The 14,766-nt window shown below is 41.1% G+C and overlaps 1 protein-coding gene across 2 annotated transcripts in view; it reads right to left on the reverse strand.

Moving 5' to 3' along the window:
• The window catches only part of ipo11 (importin 11), a 130,408-nt gene that overhangs the window by 92,779 nt on the left and 22,863 nt on the right, over positions 1–14,766 (reverse strand). For both annotated transcript variants that reach the window (XM_018759315.2, XM_018759316.2), the window contains exons 6-10: positions 10,934–11,066; positions 10,127–10,185; positions 2,795–2,843; positions 1,069–1,139; positions 71–263 (exon numbers count right to left, since the gene is read on the reverse strand). In XM_018759315.2, coding sequence (XP_018614831.1) covers positions 71–263; positions 1,069–1,139; positions 2,795–2,843; positions 10,127–10,185; positions 10,934–11,066 — 505 coding nt within the window. The remainder of the gene's footprint in view (positions 1–70; positions 264–1,068; positions 1,140–2,794; positions 2,844–10,126; positions 10,186–10,933; positions 11,067–14,766) is intronic.

The raw sequence follows: 14,766 nt of genomic DNA on the forward strand, positions 1-14,766 counted from the left end.
TCGCCAACACGTGATTTACACCTTGCAAAATGCATTTAGGTATTAACTGCTTTGCTAAAAGGAGACGAACCTTCGATGTTCTTGGCAGGCTTGTAGGCATCATTCTTGACAATCATCTTGACAAGGTTCATGCACTGCACAATAAAGCGTTCAAAAACGACACCCTCGCCAACCTCTGTGAACACATAGCTGACGGCAAACTCCAGCGAACACCGTATGAGGGGAATGAAGGGATATGGGTGGTACTCCAGGAAGTCCAGCAGCTGTGGAACAAAAACAAATCAAGCCAAAGAAAATGGTGTACCTATTACAGGATTTGGTATTCCAGAGTGGTAATCCACAGTGGTCTTTAACTAATCGTTCTCCCTTTCAACATTTACATCTCCTGCGCATAACTCCAGTCCTCAAGGGTGGGAGTCCAACAGGTTTTAAACAATACAGTTTAATTAATCTGTGCTTGGTTCACATTTGAAAAACCAAGCAAGGTATTCTCTCCACTTAACTTATTCGGTAATAATTAAGACCAACACATCCTGTGGCCCAGAACAAGCTGAGCTCTCCAACCCTGGTTTGCATTGATTCAGTAATACATGTGATCCAGGATCAATATACAAAGGTACTCTTTAATTTTGCTGCAGTACATCGAGGTTTTTGCTCTAACCTCTGGTTTGTTATTAAAACTGTCACTGTGTGAGAAGAGTGCTCTATAAAAATAAATTCAATTTAATTGAATATTAGTAAACAGGAGAACAAATTTAGGTTTTTTGGATTTTTGAGCAATAATGACTTAATTTGAGTTCATTGCACCACATATTTAACACTGTAGCATATGTGATAACAGAATACTTACAGTTTATGTCTCTGTCTTAACAGCTTTTTACCTTTTTTAAACCAATTTTACCATGAAAACCAACAAAGACACAAAATGTTGTCAACATTAAACCCAAAATAGAGAACAAAAGGGCTGAAATTTAATGAATAAACAAGTTAAGTGTTAAGTAACTAAGTAATATTGAATGCAATCACAATTCTAATACAGGCTTTAAAATCTTTTTCCCCTTAACTTACAACTTTAGTGTACAGTATTATGGTTTTCTCCAGCTTCTCTCGGCATGGATTCTGGGATCCCACTTGTCTGCCTGAGGATGAAACACAAGCCATCAAGAAACCTTTCAATATGTCAGTGCTCTAATGTGAAACTCATGTGTCTTCAACCACATCACACATGCATACAGACTCAGCAAGGCTATTTCTCTTATCTGAAGTGATTAAAACCATCTGCATTCCACAAACTGCCCTAGCTGAGTACTTACTGAAGTAATTTAATAAGCAGTTGCATCATGAGTCCTGAGGCCATCACAGCCACAGGACCGTTAAAGCCAGGATTTACTCAAACACTGCTTTGCTGAACACAAAGAGCATCGGTGCACTCCCCGAATACTGCCGTTATGCATCACAAATTATGAAAGACAATTCACAATTCCTTCCCCATGACCACGCTAACCCAAGAAATTCCCACAAACGTCTGAAGTTCCCCTTCTTCTCTGTTCCTTCTAGTGGATCAAAGCCTGCTTACTCCAAAGACCAGCCGAGAAGCAAGCAGAACTTAGCTACTTGGCCAGAGCCGAAGTCTGGAGACCTCAATTCTCTAGAGATACGTCTGGTCATCCCTGAAAATCCCTCTTAACCGAAACTGAGAACACAGAAGAGGGAGGTGATACTGGCACCTTTGGTAAACAGCAGTGGGGGGGGGGGGGGGGGGGGACGACGACTAGGCCCACATCAAAAAAAAAACAAAAAACACCAACCCTAGATTAGCTGCACTGACACCTTGACTTTGAGCACTACGGTCTGTGTCTCAATGAAAGAAGAAAAGGGAAATGAGAGCTAGAAGGCAAAGGCAGACAGAAGCAATGTTTGTTCACATCCAGGAGAATCCTTCTTGATTGAGCATGTGGGGATATGGTTTACCTCTACAATGACCTACCTCAGAGTTTTCTGGTTCACTCCGGTCACAAGCTAAGCACACCATGCATCAGGTAAACAAACAAACAAACAACCACTGTGCAAAGCTTAGAAGGTGGATGCCCTATGGCAACAGACAGCAGGATGCACTGAAAATAACTCACCGGATTTTGTTTCTTTGAGGGGGGAAATGAGACAAAATGCTCCGTTGACTTATTCCCTCCCATCAACTTCAACAGGCCCGCTTTACAAAATGCGTTAAGAATGCAAAGGGCTTCAATAAAACAAGCTAAACGCTATGAAATTCAATACATACAACTTTCATGTTCTTTTTTCTTTTTAATTTGGCAGCCATTTGGCTGTTGATTACAAATGCAAACTTTCATGTCATTACTGAGGTTAATGAGCTGCACTGAAAGCTGCCTGCAATATAAAGGCAGTCATAAATAAAACAGGAACAAAAGAAGTGGACAGTGAGGCCCAGCAGACCTGTTGACCTGTTAGAGACTGACACTTCCACACACCATTAGCTCATAAGCCTCTGTTATCACCCTTCTCCCAACACACAAGCAGTGGTGGTGGGGGTGCACGCAATAAGAATCCACACTACCATTTGGATAATGAAAACATATTGTCTGCGATACCGGTGCGCGATAGCAATGTGTCCCTGTGCCGTCCATCGAGATGAAAGCTAATCCCTTTGTCATGCTGCGATAACAAAGACCCTCTGCAGAGGGAAAAACAACAGGGATGGGCGCAGGCCATGGCTCTGCTTTGCGATTAGCCACAGATAGTAAGGTGCTGAAAGAAGAGGTAGTGGCGTACTTACAGCATTCGAGGAACTGCTTCAGTCTCTCAAAGACAGCATTCAGGAAGCCCTGCAGGGGTGAGACAGCAAGCGAGAAAGGGAGACATTCAGACAGGAGACTTACGCATAACAACTTGACCGAGTCATGTTTACCTCAAACACTGCAATATCGGAGCCGTAGGGGTGAACGCCCTCAACTCCGAGACCCAACTCCAACGGTACATTTCAACAGTTGAACGCAGCTGAACCCGTGCTTGCCTGTCACGCACCATGGCCTTGTTTTACAGAAGGAAGATGACAAACAGACCACTGAAACAACGAAGAGAATTTTTAAGTGTGTGAGCCATTATAAACTACACAAGGCAAAGTTTTCTTGGTAGTTAAAAATCACTGTAAAATGAATATGGTCATCTTAGAAATCCACACCTCCCAGAAGCTATGCAGCATTGGTTATTGTTTTGTTGATGCTTTTATCCCAAGTGACTTTCCATTTTTTCCAAACCCTTTTATTCAGCTTCAGGTTTCATCTGAAGGGGAGTACTGCAGATGATGTCCACCACTAAAGTGTACAGGGGCCAGACCTCCAAGAGGGACCCTTCAAGTTACAGATGATATGCATCTATAACTAGTATGAAATTTTCCCAATGTAAAATTTAACGTGCACCAGGTGCTCAGAAATTATAAATTGCAAACATCATTTTCCACCAACCTCTTGCTCAAGTGTTTAGGGGTTGCTCTCTGAAATGCAAACACTCCACACACTGTTAATGCACCAGACTCACCGAGCAACAGAGGCTGTGGCATTTCTCACAAATTTGCTCCTTCAACATCACCTTAGGTGACTCATCATTCAGTATTAATAAGGGAGGCAGAGCGAGGACAACCGCAAGGATTCCCAAATCCACATCCTTGAAGGGAGTGGGAGTAGTATGCAGCAGGGAGTTTCAACACGGCAGAACGGGCACTGCAATATGGCTTCCCTTAAGGCCAAGGGGTCAGGCTGCTTATTTACAGAGATGATGAACGCTGGCCTAATCTGATCACGGCTAATTAAATCTGAGCGCTTAGGGGTAAGCACTTCCTGAGCCACTTCAGGAGCTTCCAAGAACGTGGCCCAGACTACATTTTTTACTCCAATTATCTTTATTATTATTTTCATTTTTTGTAAACAACAGTTCTGTCTGGAGGGAAAGTAGATAATCTTAAAATGAAACACTGAAAGAACAGCCCCAGTGTATTTTGCCATTCCCACTGGGGACAGCTATGGAGACCTCCCCTAATGGGAATTTCAATTTTAAATTTAAAATAAAACCAGCATAGGCGGCACTGCATCACACAGCAGGTGGCCATTCCACCGCTTAGATCTAGTGGAGCGGGTTCAAATCAGAACCCAGCAGGTCGTAGTGAAGGACCTGTGACTCATCTCCAGGAAGTAACCCTGCTGTTGTACTCTTCAGCCAAGCACTGGACAGACATGCTGAACCCTAGGACATCCAGCTCCGTAAGCACTGGCCATCTGGCTTCTGACATGTCCTTTTCAGAGACACAGTAGAAACTGGACAATGACACCTGACAAAGACAAAACAGCGGATTCCTCTACCACCACTGATGTCTTCAACTCAGTGAAATCCTAACCCTTTCAAAGCCACATCTGGCTTCGGTGTCAACAGGTGAGGCGACAGGTAAACTTTATGGCCCCTCTGTTCAGAATCTCTGCCGGTGTCTGGGCAGATGGTGGGCAGCAGTGCTCTTTGCCATCTGGCGGGCAGTAAGCCCAGGGCTGGACAGGCTCATGGCCAAGCAACCTGATGGACACAACAGCTTAGGCTGCAGGAGACCAGGTTAGGATGGCTCATCTCTAATCTGAAGTGTGATGACAGATCAAACTGAGGTCCACCTCCCCAAAGTATCTTTAACAGTCATAACATTGTGTGCTAACACACAAATAAAAACAGTTCAACTAATGAAGCTCAGACAGATGGAAGAAATGCATTTTAAAATACTAAATTATCCACAGAAGGTTCCATAAATCAAGAGCCAAAAGGGAATGCTTCTTTTGTATTCTGGTTGGCTTGGTTTTTGAAAGCTAAGGGGTGGGAGGGGAGATTGGAGCAGAAGAGTGTTTTATGGGCATGTCTACATCGGAGGGAAATGACAAAGTGTTAAACAGCCTCTGACCACTGTGGTATATCACAGCTACAAACAAGAGATTACAGTGGTGTAACTCGCTAAAGATGGATGGGCAGATGTAGTACTCTGCTGTGAGGAACAGAGGCGTAACCCAAATGTCACACTTCAAAAGCCTGCTCACAGGGCTCTGGCACAAAGCTGAGAAGTAAAGGGGCAGCAATCATCTAGAATGTATTCCAAATCAAGTTTTCATTGTATTACCTTTACACTCATCTGCAAAAAACCTGACAGCTACTTTTACCCTTATTTGTATTTCTCCGTTATTTCGTGGTTTCAAACAAAGGTTCTCCAAAAGCACTACATTAATTACTGAAGCAGCCATCACCTGATGTTAATTCTATTCAATTCTGTTTGTTGAAATGTAAAACACTTGAACTCAGAGTCCAGTATCAAATTGTATAAGTATCAAGAAATTAGTCCAAGATCCTGTGCTTCTCAGTCTTCAGTGCTATTTGTATGCTTGGCAGACATGTTGATTGATGTGATGTAAGGAACCTCTGCTTGCTATCTAAATGCAATCCTCACATTTACATTAATTCCAGGGACCACATGCTGTCCATGACACAATGGAGTAGATGCTCTACTTGGCAGAGACACTTTGGTAACATGGATTTGATTAAGGAGAAATGAGAAACTGTTTGAGGACACCAGGTTTTAGGTGGGGGCCCTGCCATTGTACCCTTCAGAACAACACTTAAGTTGCTTCTCTGAAAATCCAGCTCCAAAAGTGCATGAAGCATAAGCACATGCCATACAAGTCTCTCAATGAAAAGCTTTTCTGAATATCTACAATAAGTGAACAAAATTACTAAACTGATACTATATTTATATGCATCTCAAAAATACTAGGAAGGTGATTGGGAATCGGCGATATTCTGGTAACGTTTTATGCAGCTACTTGTGTGATGAACATCAGTGCACATGGTGAAGGAAGGAAACTAACGGTACTTAAGAATCACACATCTGTAGCTATGTCTCTTTCCCCTAAGGTAATGCAAAAATTGTATTTTCTATGACATGTACGTCACATTGGAGAAAAGCGCCTGCTAAATGAATGCATGTAAATGTAAGTTGTTCATTCATTTAACAACCATTTAAAACACTATTTTAAATGCATATTTTCTGAATACACACTTTTTTGGATAGCTGTACCACATTACTGCATTACTGTTGCCAGGAAGTAGGCCTGTCTATAGCTGTTACAACACTGCTGTAATCTAATAGGTAAAGAAGCCCTGGTATAACATATATCACCTATCATTAAGAAAAGTAGCCCTACAGAGAGCAAAACTTTCTCCATAACTGATTAAATTCCAAGCAGGCCACCAGTGTTTTACCCTTCAAGCTGTAAAAATCAGTTAAAGGATACGCAAGACATGGGATTTCATGTACAACCACATAAATATAATATGAAGTCTTTTAACGCGTTTTCGAATCTGGCACAAGTTCTCTGGAAGTCAAATCAAAGGAAATGCAAAGAAAGATGTAGAGACAGCAGTTTCAGCAGCCACCTGAACAATATTACAAGTTTCTTTCCCCTCCTCCAGAGCTTCAAAGAATCTTTTTTTAAAACCAAATCCAAATCTTCTGATAGAACAACTGTCATCAGCTTTTCAGCTACTCTGATGAGGTTTGAGGATATAATTGTCTCTCTCCAAACCACATGGATGAGCTGAGCCGGGGAATTATATGTCTGTGAAGACTGGTGAAGCTTGATAGCACGGTGCTTTTCTTTTCTGGTTGATTTCTGCACTTGAGTGATCAGATTTTCTTGGAAAGGATGAGTTCTTCCATCAGTATCTGTATCAGTTCTTTCATGGGTATCTTTTGGAGAACAGCAAGTTTGCTGCATCTTCACCAGACAGCACCAAAAGCTGTAATGTTGTCTGAGATGCTAGAGAAACAGGACATCTAAGTTTCCACGTCTTCTTTAATTGGATTCAATTCTTAGAACATCAGTGTTTTAGGAATACTACTCTCCTCTGTAGAGAGGCAGCATAGTAGCACACTGAGTACTGCAAGAGAACGTGGGTTCAATCCCCGCTCAGTCTGTGTGGAGTTTGCATGTTCTCGCCATGTCTGCGTGGGTTTCCTCCCATAATCTAAAGACATGCTGTTCAGGTTCACTTGTAGTTCCACAGATGTATGGATGAGTGACCCACGGCACGTAGTGTATCTAGCAGTGTAAGTCACCTTGGTGAATGAGGTGTGTGGGCTGATAACACTACATAGAGTTCATTGAAAGTCACTTTGGGAAAAAAAGAGTCTCCTAAATAAATAGATGTAAAGATACAGCAAAAAAGGGAATGCATATAAGGCAAAAAGCAATGCAAATGGAATGCAATGCAAATGAAGGGGGGCACGGTGGCACAGCAGGTTTGGCTGGGGCGTGCTCTGTGGTGGGTCTGGTTGGGGTGCCTTGCAGCGGACTCGCGCCCCATCCTGGGTGTGTCCCCTCCCTCCTCAGCCTTGCACCCTGTATTTCCGGGTTAGGCTCTGGTTCACCGCGACCCCACTCGGGACAAGCGATTGTAGACATTGTGTGTGCGTGCGCAATGCAAATGATTTTTACATTATTTGTTCAACTTAATCATAACCTCCCGATTGACTGTACAAATTAATTTTAGTCACATCAAGGTGACAGAAGGTAGAAATAGTCTAATGTGGCAAAGTGTTTCTTATTTTTAGCACTTATTCAGAACACAACCAAAAAAGTAATTCACTCTTTCAGGGACAATAAGAAGTCTATTAAGGCAAAGTTACTTAACTGAAAAGGTAATTTAGTTCTACTTTCATAACATTATTTGATCACTTTTCATTGCCTACTGGCTTTCTATCCATATCTGACAATCTTCTGTTCAATTCAGAGTTCTGGAGTACAAATGGAAAGCATATTAAAGAACCTCTAATCACTGTTCTGAATTTCCTGGAACATTTTGCTGAACTTGACTTATAGTCCTGAATTCCACAAATGTATATAAAGGGCACAATAACGGTAATGGTGCCATCTTGCCAATATGTGTTCAGCTCCCAATTAAGCATTGTATGCTGGTTTGTCTATTTCTGGAATATATCAGTAAAAGACAATTATTTCAGGTGACAACTGATTTCGATCTCCAACAAGCATCTAAAAACTTCAAGTTTGTCAGTGAATAAGCATATGTCAGTAATTCCTGCTTTCAAAAATATCTGAATTGTTTGCTTAATAACTATATTAAATCTAATTATTTCTGTGGGTTTCAGTTTGTATTGTCTTGCTCTTGACAATTCCAATACACATTACACAGCATTATGTATATTATGTACTTTCTTAGACATACTAATCTGAATCCATTTAAATAGCATATTATTTTACCCCCTTTGCTTATTTACACAGGTGACTGTTTGCGGAATACATCCAGGTTAAGTGCCCATCTCATGACAGCATTTATCCGTGCAAATATTTCAGAAGCAGTTTCCTACCAGAGTTGGTACAGAGATCATTTGCAACAATAAAAGCATTCTTCTTCCTAACTGTCGACTCTCCAGACTCAAGCGGGAACCGCCTCTCACTAAAAGCCTAAATAAGAGACTAGGCAATGGATTTTTAATGTCTGAAGCTGCATATGCCCACACTGCTCCTTAAAAACCATAACAATTATCCACACTAAATGCAGAGCTATTTATATCCTCAACTCTTCACTATTAAATTTAAGTCGAACTGGTCAAACTGTATTACTATCAATTCAAAGTAAAAATGTATATTTCTAATGTGTTTTAAATAAGGCTATCAAACAAGCTTCTCTGCTCTCCTAAGATTTTCTAGAAAATAGGCAACACTCTACATGTATTTACATATGCTCTGGGAACTTGTTTGAGGGTACATGCTGAGACATGGGGGTCCTAAAACTGCGAAGAGCACAGATCTCACGCTGGGTGTGGAAGTAGGTAATACATTTCACTCAGACCCATTTTCCACCTGATCTGTCTGCTCCGTGAAACTGTACTACATATGTCAAAAAATTGTATTCCCTATCAATTCTATATGCAGGTTGAACAGCGAGTAGCGCTGCTGTCTCACAGCATCTTGGTGGTGTGAGAGGAAGTGGGTTCTACCCCCGCTCAGTCTATGTGGAATTTGCATGTTCTCCCCGTGTCTGCCTGGGTTTCCTCCGGGTGCTCTGGTTTCCTCCCACAGTCCAAAGACATGCTGTTGAGGTTGTTCACCCATAGTGTGAGAGTGATAGTGTGTGTTCCACTGATGTATGGATGAGTGACCGATTGTAAGTAGTGTACAGTATTAACATTGTAAGTCACCTTGGCAAATAAGGTATGGACTGATAAAGCTACATATTTTGTTGGAAGGCGCTTTGGAGAAAAGCATCTGCTAAATAAATAAATGTAAATGGTATGTCGTCTGCTGACAAAATGGTGGTATTAGACAAAGTGGCAAGAATCACCCCAGTTTGTTGGTCAAATGCACTTTTGCTTACTTTGACTTTACACTGCTTTGGAGAAAAGTGTCTGGTTAACAAATAAATGTAAACGTAAGGCAGTAACCAAACAGTGTGTCAACCTCATAGATATATAACTTCAGAAATAGACAAGTTTTATTCATTGTCTCCAGAAGTAATTCCAAAGAGGAAAACATAGGAAACCAGAAATAAGCTGCAAAGGTTCAAACACTATTCGGAAGATCATCTCTGGGGAGTCAGGAAAAAACCTCTGAATTCTCACCAAAAGTCAAATAAGTTGATGTCAGGGGGTAGTGGGGGAAAGGCTCAGGAGCAATCTCATTAACTGCCAGAGTACAGGGCTCCTTCAACACTCACCTTTCAAATTTGCAAATGATCGGTTTTGACCATGCGTGAACCAGGGATGACTTTGAAGTGAGCCCTATGTGCAAATTATGTAATTAACATTGGGACATCATCATCATCTCTCCCCTTTTTCATTCTTTATGAAAATGACAGTAGGGGTGGGGGTAAAGACGCTTGAGCTCAGCAGGGTTTAACACAGCAGCAAAGGTTAGGGATGTGACTTGTAACAGAATTACTACAAGAACCAATGTATGAAGAACGCAAGAAAGCAGAGGCCCCCACCTAACTCAACATAAAAAGCCCACTCTGAGCTGTGCTTGCACTGGTTTGCAGCCCTATTCTCTCGAGGCTGGTCCTCACTTACCATGACCTCCATGTTCTCGTGAGGTTCATTAAATCCATGAACGGTCAGCTTCCGCAGAACTGCACGTGAGAGAGAAAAAAAGTTTTAGTTATACAACTATGACACATGCCTCTGTTGGAGTCCTTAAGAAGGCAACAGCAACATCATACCACAGCAGCAACCTGCTGTTATCACTTAATGGTTTTGATGAACACAAGCATTTAATCTTGGGGTGGAATTAAATTCCTGCTCTGTTCCAGGCTCCCAAACACTCAACCAATGACTGAGGATGAGTGCAGAAATACAATGCACTGACTGAAATGACAGACATGTCCAGCACTCATCCATGTTTTTCAAATCACTAAACCACAGGAGTAATTACAAAAAAAAAGAAAAATTAAGAAGCATGCCTTTTCCTCCCCTTACCACCTCTCTGAAGGCAACGAGGGTTTAAGTTGTGGCAGAAGGAGGTTTTCATGTCTGTCCGCTTGGTTTTAGTTAATATATGTATCTGTCAGTGTGTGGGTGCCAGTCTGAGTAGAGAATGAGAGAAATCTGCAACTGGTTGTGGATCCCCAGGCTAAAAATGTGCCTCCACATCCATGTTTCTGTGTACCACACCCATTTTCTACCCAATCTATGTGTGTACCTGCAAACAGCTAAGTTTTTCTTCTCCAGATTTCCTTTGAGCACTAAAGTGAACTCTCAGCTCCACAACGCACTCAATTCTTAAGAGTCAAAAAGCACCCAAACTACTGTTAAGGTGGTTATATGAAGGTGTGTGAACAGTGCGCATGCATGCGTGTGCGTTCACAGGGAGGAGCGCACCTTTCAATGACAGTAATGTTCTCTCTAAGGAGTTGATGGCAGCTGCTTCATCGCCAGCGCAGACCTGCTGCAGGAACGTGTCAGTGTGGTGGTTCCACAGTGAACAGGCAAAGCTGTAGATGCCTGCAGCCAGCTGGGGGAGAAAAGTAAGAAAGGTTTCTATGACGCTCGCACTCACACCTTCAGCATAACCATTAATATCTCTTACTGCCACTGCCAGAAGTGATACTCTTGCTACCAATACCTCAATTACTTGTAGTACTACGATTACTGCTATTTAAACTGCTACTACTACCACCACTAATAATAAAACATTCAGGATTTGCTTTTCTCCAGTACAACTGGGAGCTGGCATACAAAATCCAATTTAAGTACTACTGGATGCACAGTTAAAACAAGGGACAGCTTTTAAAAGGTTTATTTGGGAAAAAGAAAAGCCTTATAATTCACATTTAGGGTCAAGTTAAAAGTAGTGTTTGAAAGGCACAATTTTATGGGGAACATCTACCCAATCCCACACGTCAATGCACAATAAACAATGGCTGGCATTACGGCTACAGAAAACCTTCTGAGATCACAGAAGACAAAGCATAGACAGTCCAAGTGGCAAGGAACACTCTGTCAAAAGTATTTTTCTTAAACTGCGTGCTTATTTTGTTGGTTCAACTGGACATTAACTCGGGATAAATATCTTTCTTCCACCGTATTTTGAAAACCAGAAAAACAAACCAGACTAAGAAGAAAAACAAATCAATTTTCTTTCAAATGACATAGAACTCAAGAGCTTTAAAGGACTCCGATTTATTTAATGATACAAAATTAGCATGACGTGCTCTGCGGGTGTGTTTATTCACGACGTACTCAAACATAGCTTACGTTTAGAATCATACCGTAAAAGATCAGCTAATCAATAACACAGTAAATTATTTAATACACAAACTTCATACAGCTACCATTCTGGATGACTGCCAGATACAATCATGTCAACTGTAATTACCAGTGCTACATTACATGTCTGTATTTTTTGCACTTTGTTTTGTAATTTCTGGGGCTAAGCTTGTAGAGAACAATATTATACAGAAATAAAGTTGTAAAAAGAAAAACTAAGTTATCAAGTGAACATTATATCATTCATCCATCATTAATAACCACCGGGTCGTGGAAGCATAGGATGCGAATCTGGGTACACTTTGATTATAGAGGAATGAATCAAGGACAGTGTGAACTATTTGAAAGCAGTCCATCACAGGGCAATCTCACACACACACACACACACACACACAGTTCTTAATTTGGGCTGTTTAGAGTCACCAATTTACCTAAAACACAGGTCTCTGGGCTGAGAGACGCAACAGGAACACCTGGAGGAAATCTACTCAAACACGCAAACCCCATAGAGAAAAAGTTGGATACGAACCCACATCCAAAATCACAGCCCGAGAGCTGTGACTCACTAGCACTACCTGCTGTGCCACTGTGCCTCCCCTAAACATTGCATCATAAAATATAATTATACTACGAATTAAAATCTTCCATAAATCCATCTCTCTAAGGTATGCGGTTACTAACTTCATTTTCACAAGATGTTCTCTTTCTCTCAACCAGCTAGAGAAATGCAAAAAGCGTGTGCTGTTCTGACAACAGAAAGTCATACCAGCACAATTGCATCATACATTACAATACTACGAAAGAGTTTTCAAAACAGCACATTTATCTTTAATACCAAGACCTTTTAAATGCAACATAAAAATGTAAAACACAGACAAAAAGGCACCTTGAACATTTCTTTTCCAATTCTAATGTAAAGCTGGAAAAAATACGAAAGCCACACAACATTAACCGAACCTACAATTCAGCTGCAGTCAATCAGATGTGTCCCGCATTTTCTAAACAGCAAATGAATCTTTAAAGACCTGGGAGAGCGGACCGAGAACGGTTCTATGCGGTGCCAGGATTATAATCAAACAGCATTGGCCTAATAGAAATTAAGTTGATATGAAAGGGCTCTTTCCCCCGCACGCTCTCCAGTGCTCTGAAGATAATGATCCCCATTATTCTAATGACGCAGGGACCCGATGAAAGCGCTTTAATACTTTATAAGGTGCTTGTTTTCACTGCTGGCTGCAATAAAGGAACAGGGATTCTCATTTTGCATTTCTCACTCACACACAAACACAAACGCAATGCAGACAGACATACAGGAGAGCTCACATAAAAGCAGTTCCCAGCCGTTGTTTGAGACACACGGGGGGGGGGACTCATGTGGATGTCCACAGAGATGACGACTGCTCGGCAGTCTGTGTGGACTGGGTTGCGCGGTGGGAGTTTGTCGCTGCAGATTACCGTGATCATCGTTGTGTTCCAGGATCTCCTGTGTCCAGTCTGAGACTACCGAAAGTATCAAAAAAAAAAAAAAAAAAAAAAAAACAACTTAATTTCACACAGGAGTTGTATTGGCGTTAGATTTGAGAGTACGTATCCCAACAACCTACCGGGTGTGATTCATTTTGCTAAGTTTGAAAAAATCACTTGGCAATGGCAATTCCCCAGAATTGTGAGGTAGATTTTCTAATTTCCAGAAAATGTCTACACCTTACCCAAGGCATTTTATGGCGCTTTCAGCTTATTATCTCACGTTTAATAATAGGCACACGTGGACTCTTGCTGTGCGAGCCGAATGCCATGCTTACGGCTACAAGAATTCCAACTTGATATTCAGAGTCTGTGAAACTGAAGTGTGACGGGCTGGACTGGGCGAACACAAACAAAACTCTTGTTTCAAAATGTTATAATTGACAAAACAATGAGCCACAGAAGTAGAAAGACGATGAACTTGTAGAATTTGTGCTTGCATAGAAAGGAATGAGTGTTGCTCTGTATTCCCACTAAAAGGACATCTCAGGGCAACTCACCTTCCTTATTTTTAAATGTGCAACAGGCCCCTGCAAATATAATTTATGAACAGGAATAAAACAAACAATTCCCTTGTGTTGTACCTCAGGCAACACAGATTGAGTTGCTCTAAGGAGGAGAATAAACAAACATCCATTTGGACAATCTGCTGACAGCATAATTACTCAGCAATGATAAAAGAAATATGTGTAGATTGCTGAACGATGGATGAATGTCAGGAGATTAAAATGTGCCCTTTTATAATTTAAAAAACTTCCATATGCAAATTAAAGCCATTTAACTTATTCCTTTCAAGTAAATTATGCAGTGTTTTAATCCACCCCCTTTCATATGAATCACATTCCAAAAAAAAACAGCAAATACTGGCAACTGTCCCATTTTAAATAAGATTTTGCCTTTCAATTAAGCTTCTTATTGCAATTCCATCTTAAGAAAAATACAAGACTCCAAATTGTTTGGGGAAAGGAAAACTATAATGAGGAAGGCACCTGTAACAGTGTTTCAGATTTACAACCTTGCCATTTTTCTGCAGTGGAAATCAAGACGCATGGCAGTCAGATGGTTTAAAAAAACACTTTTACATTTATTAAGACAGGAGACGTACCTCTGTTTTTCTCTCTCCCATTTGTATGCCTCACTGAGGCCTTTGTCCCAGGCGACTTCCAAAGATCTCACCATGCATATTTTTCCAGTACATGTTTATACTGCACCTGAGGCTGTGTAACCTCGCTCGCAGGTACAGTGGGAATTCAAACCCATACATTTCATACCGCTCTGCCGGCCTCCCACCACTAATTTAAAAACTCCTTGCAGCTGCTTTAGGTTGTTTTCCAAAAAGAAAAAAAAAAAAAATCTCCAACAATATGTTCCCTGCAGGCTTTTGATGTTTTTGTGCAGAATAGAAACGGAAAATTTACCTT

This window comes from Scleropages formosus, chromosome 17, assembly GCF_900964775.1.
Source record: "Scleropages formosus chromosome 17, fSclFor1.1, whole genome shotgun sequence".
NCBI classification, from domain to species: Eukaryota; Metazoa; Chordata; class Actinopteri; order Osteoglossiformes; family Osteoglossidae; genus Scleropages; species Scleropages formosus.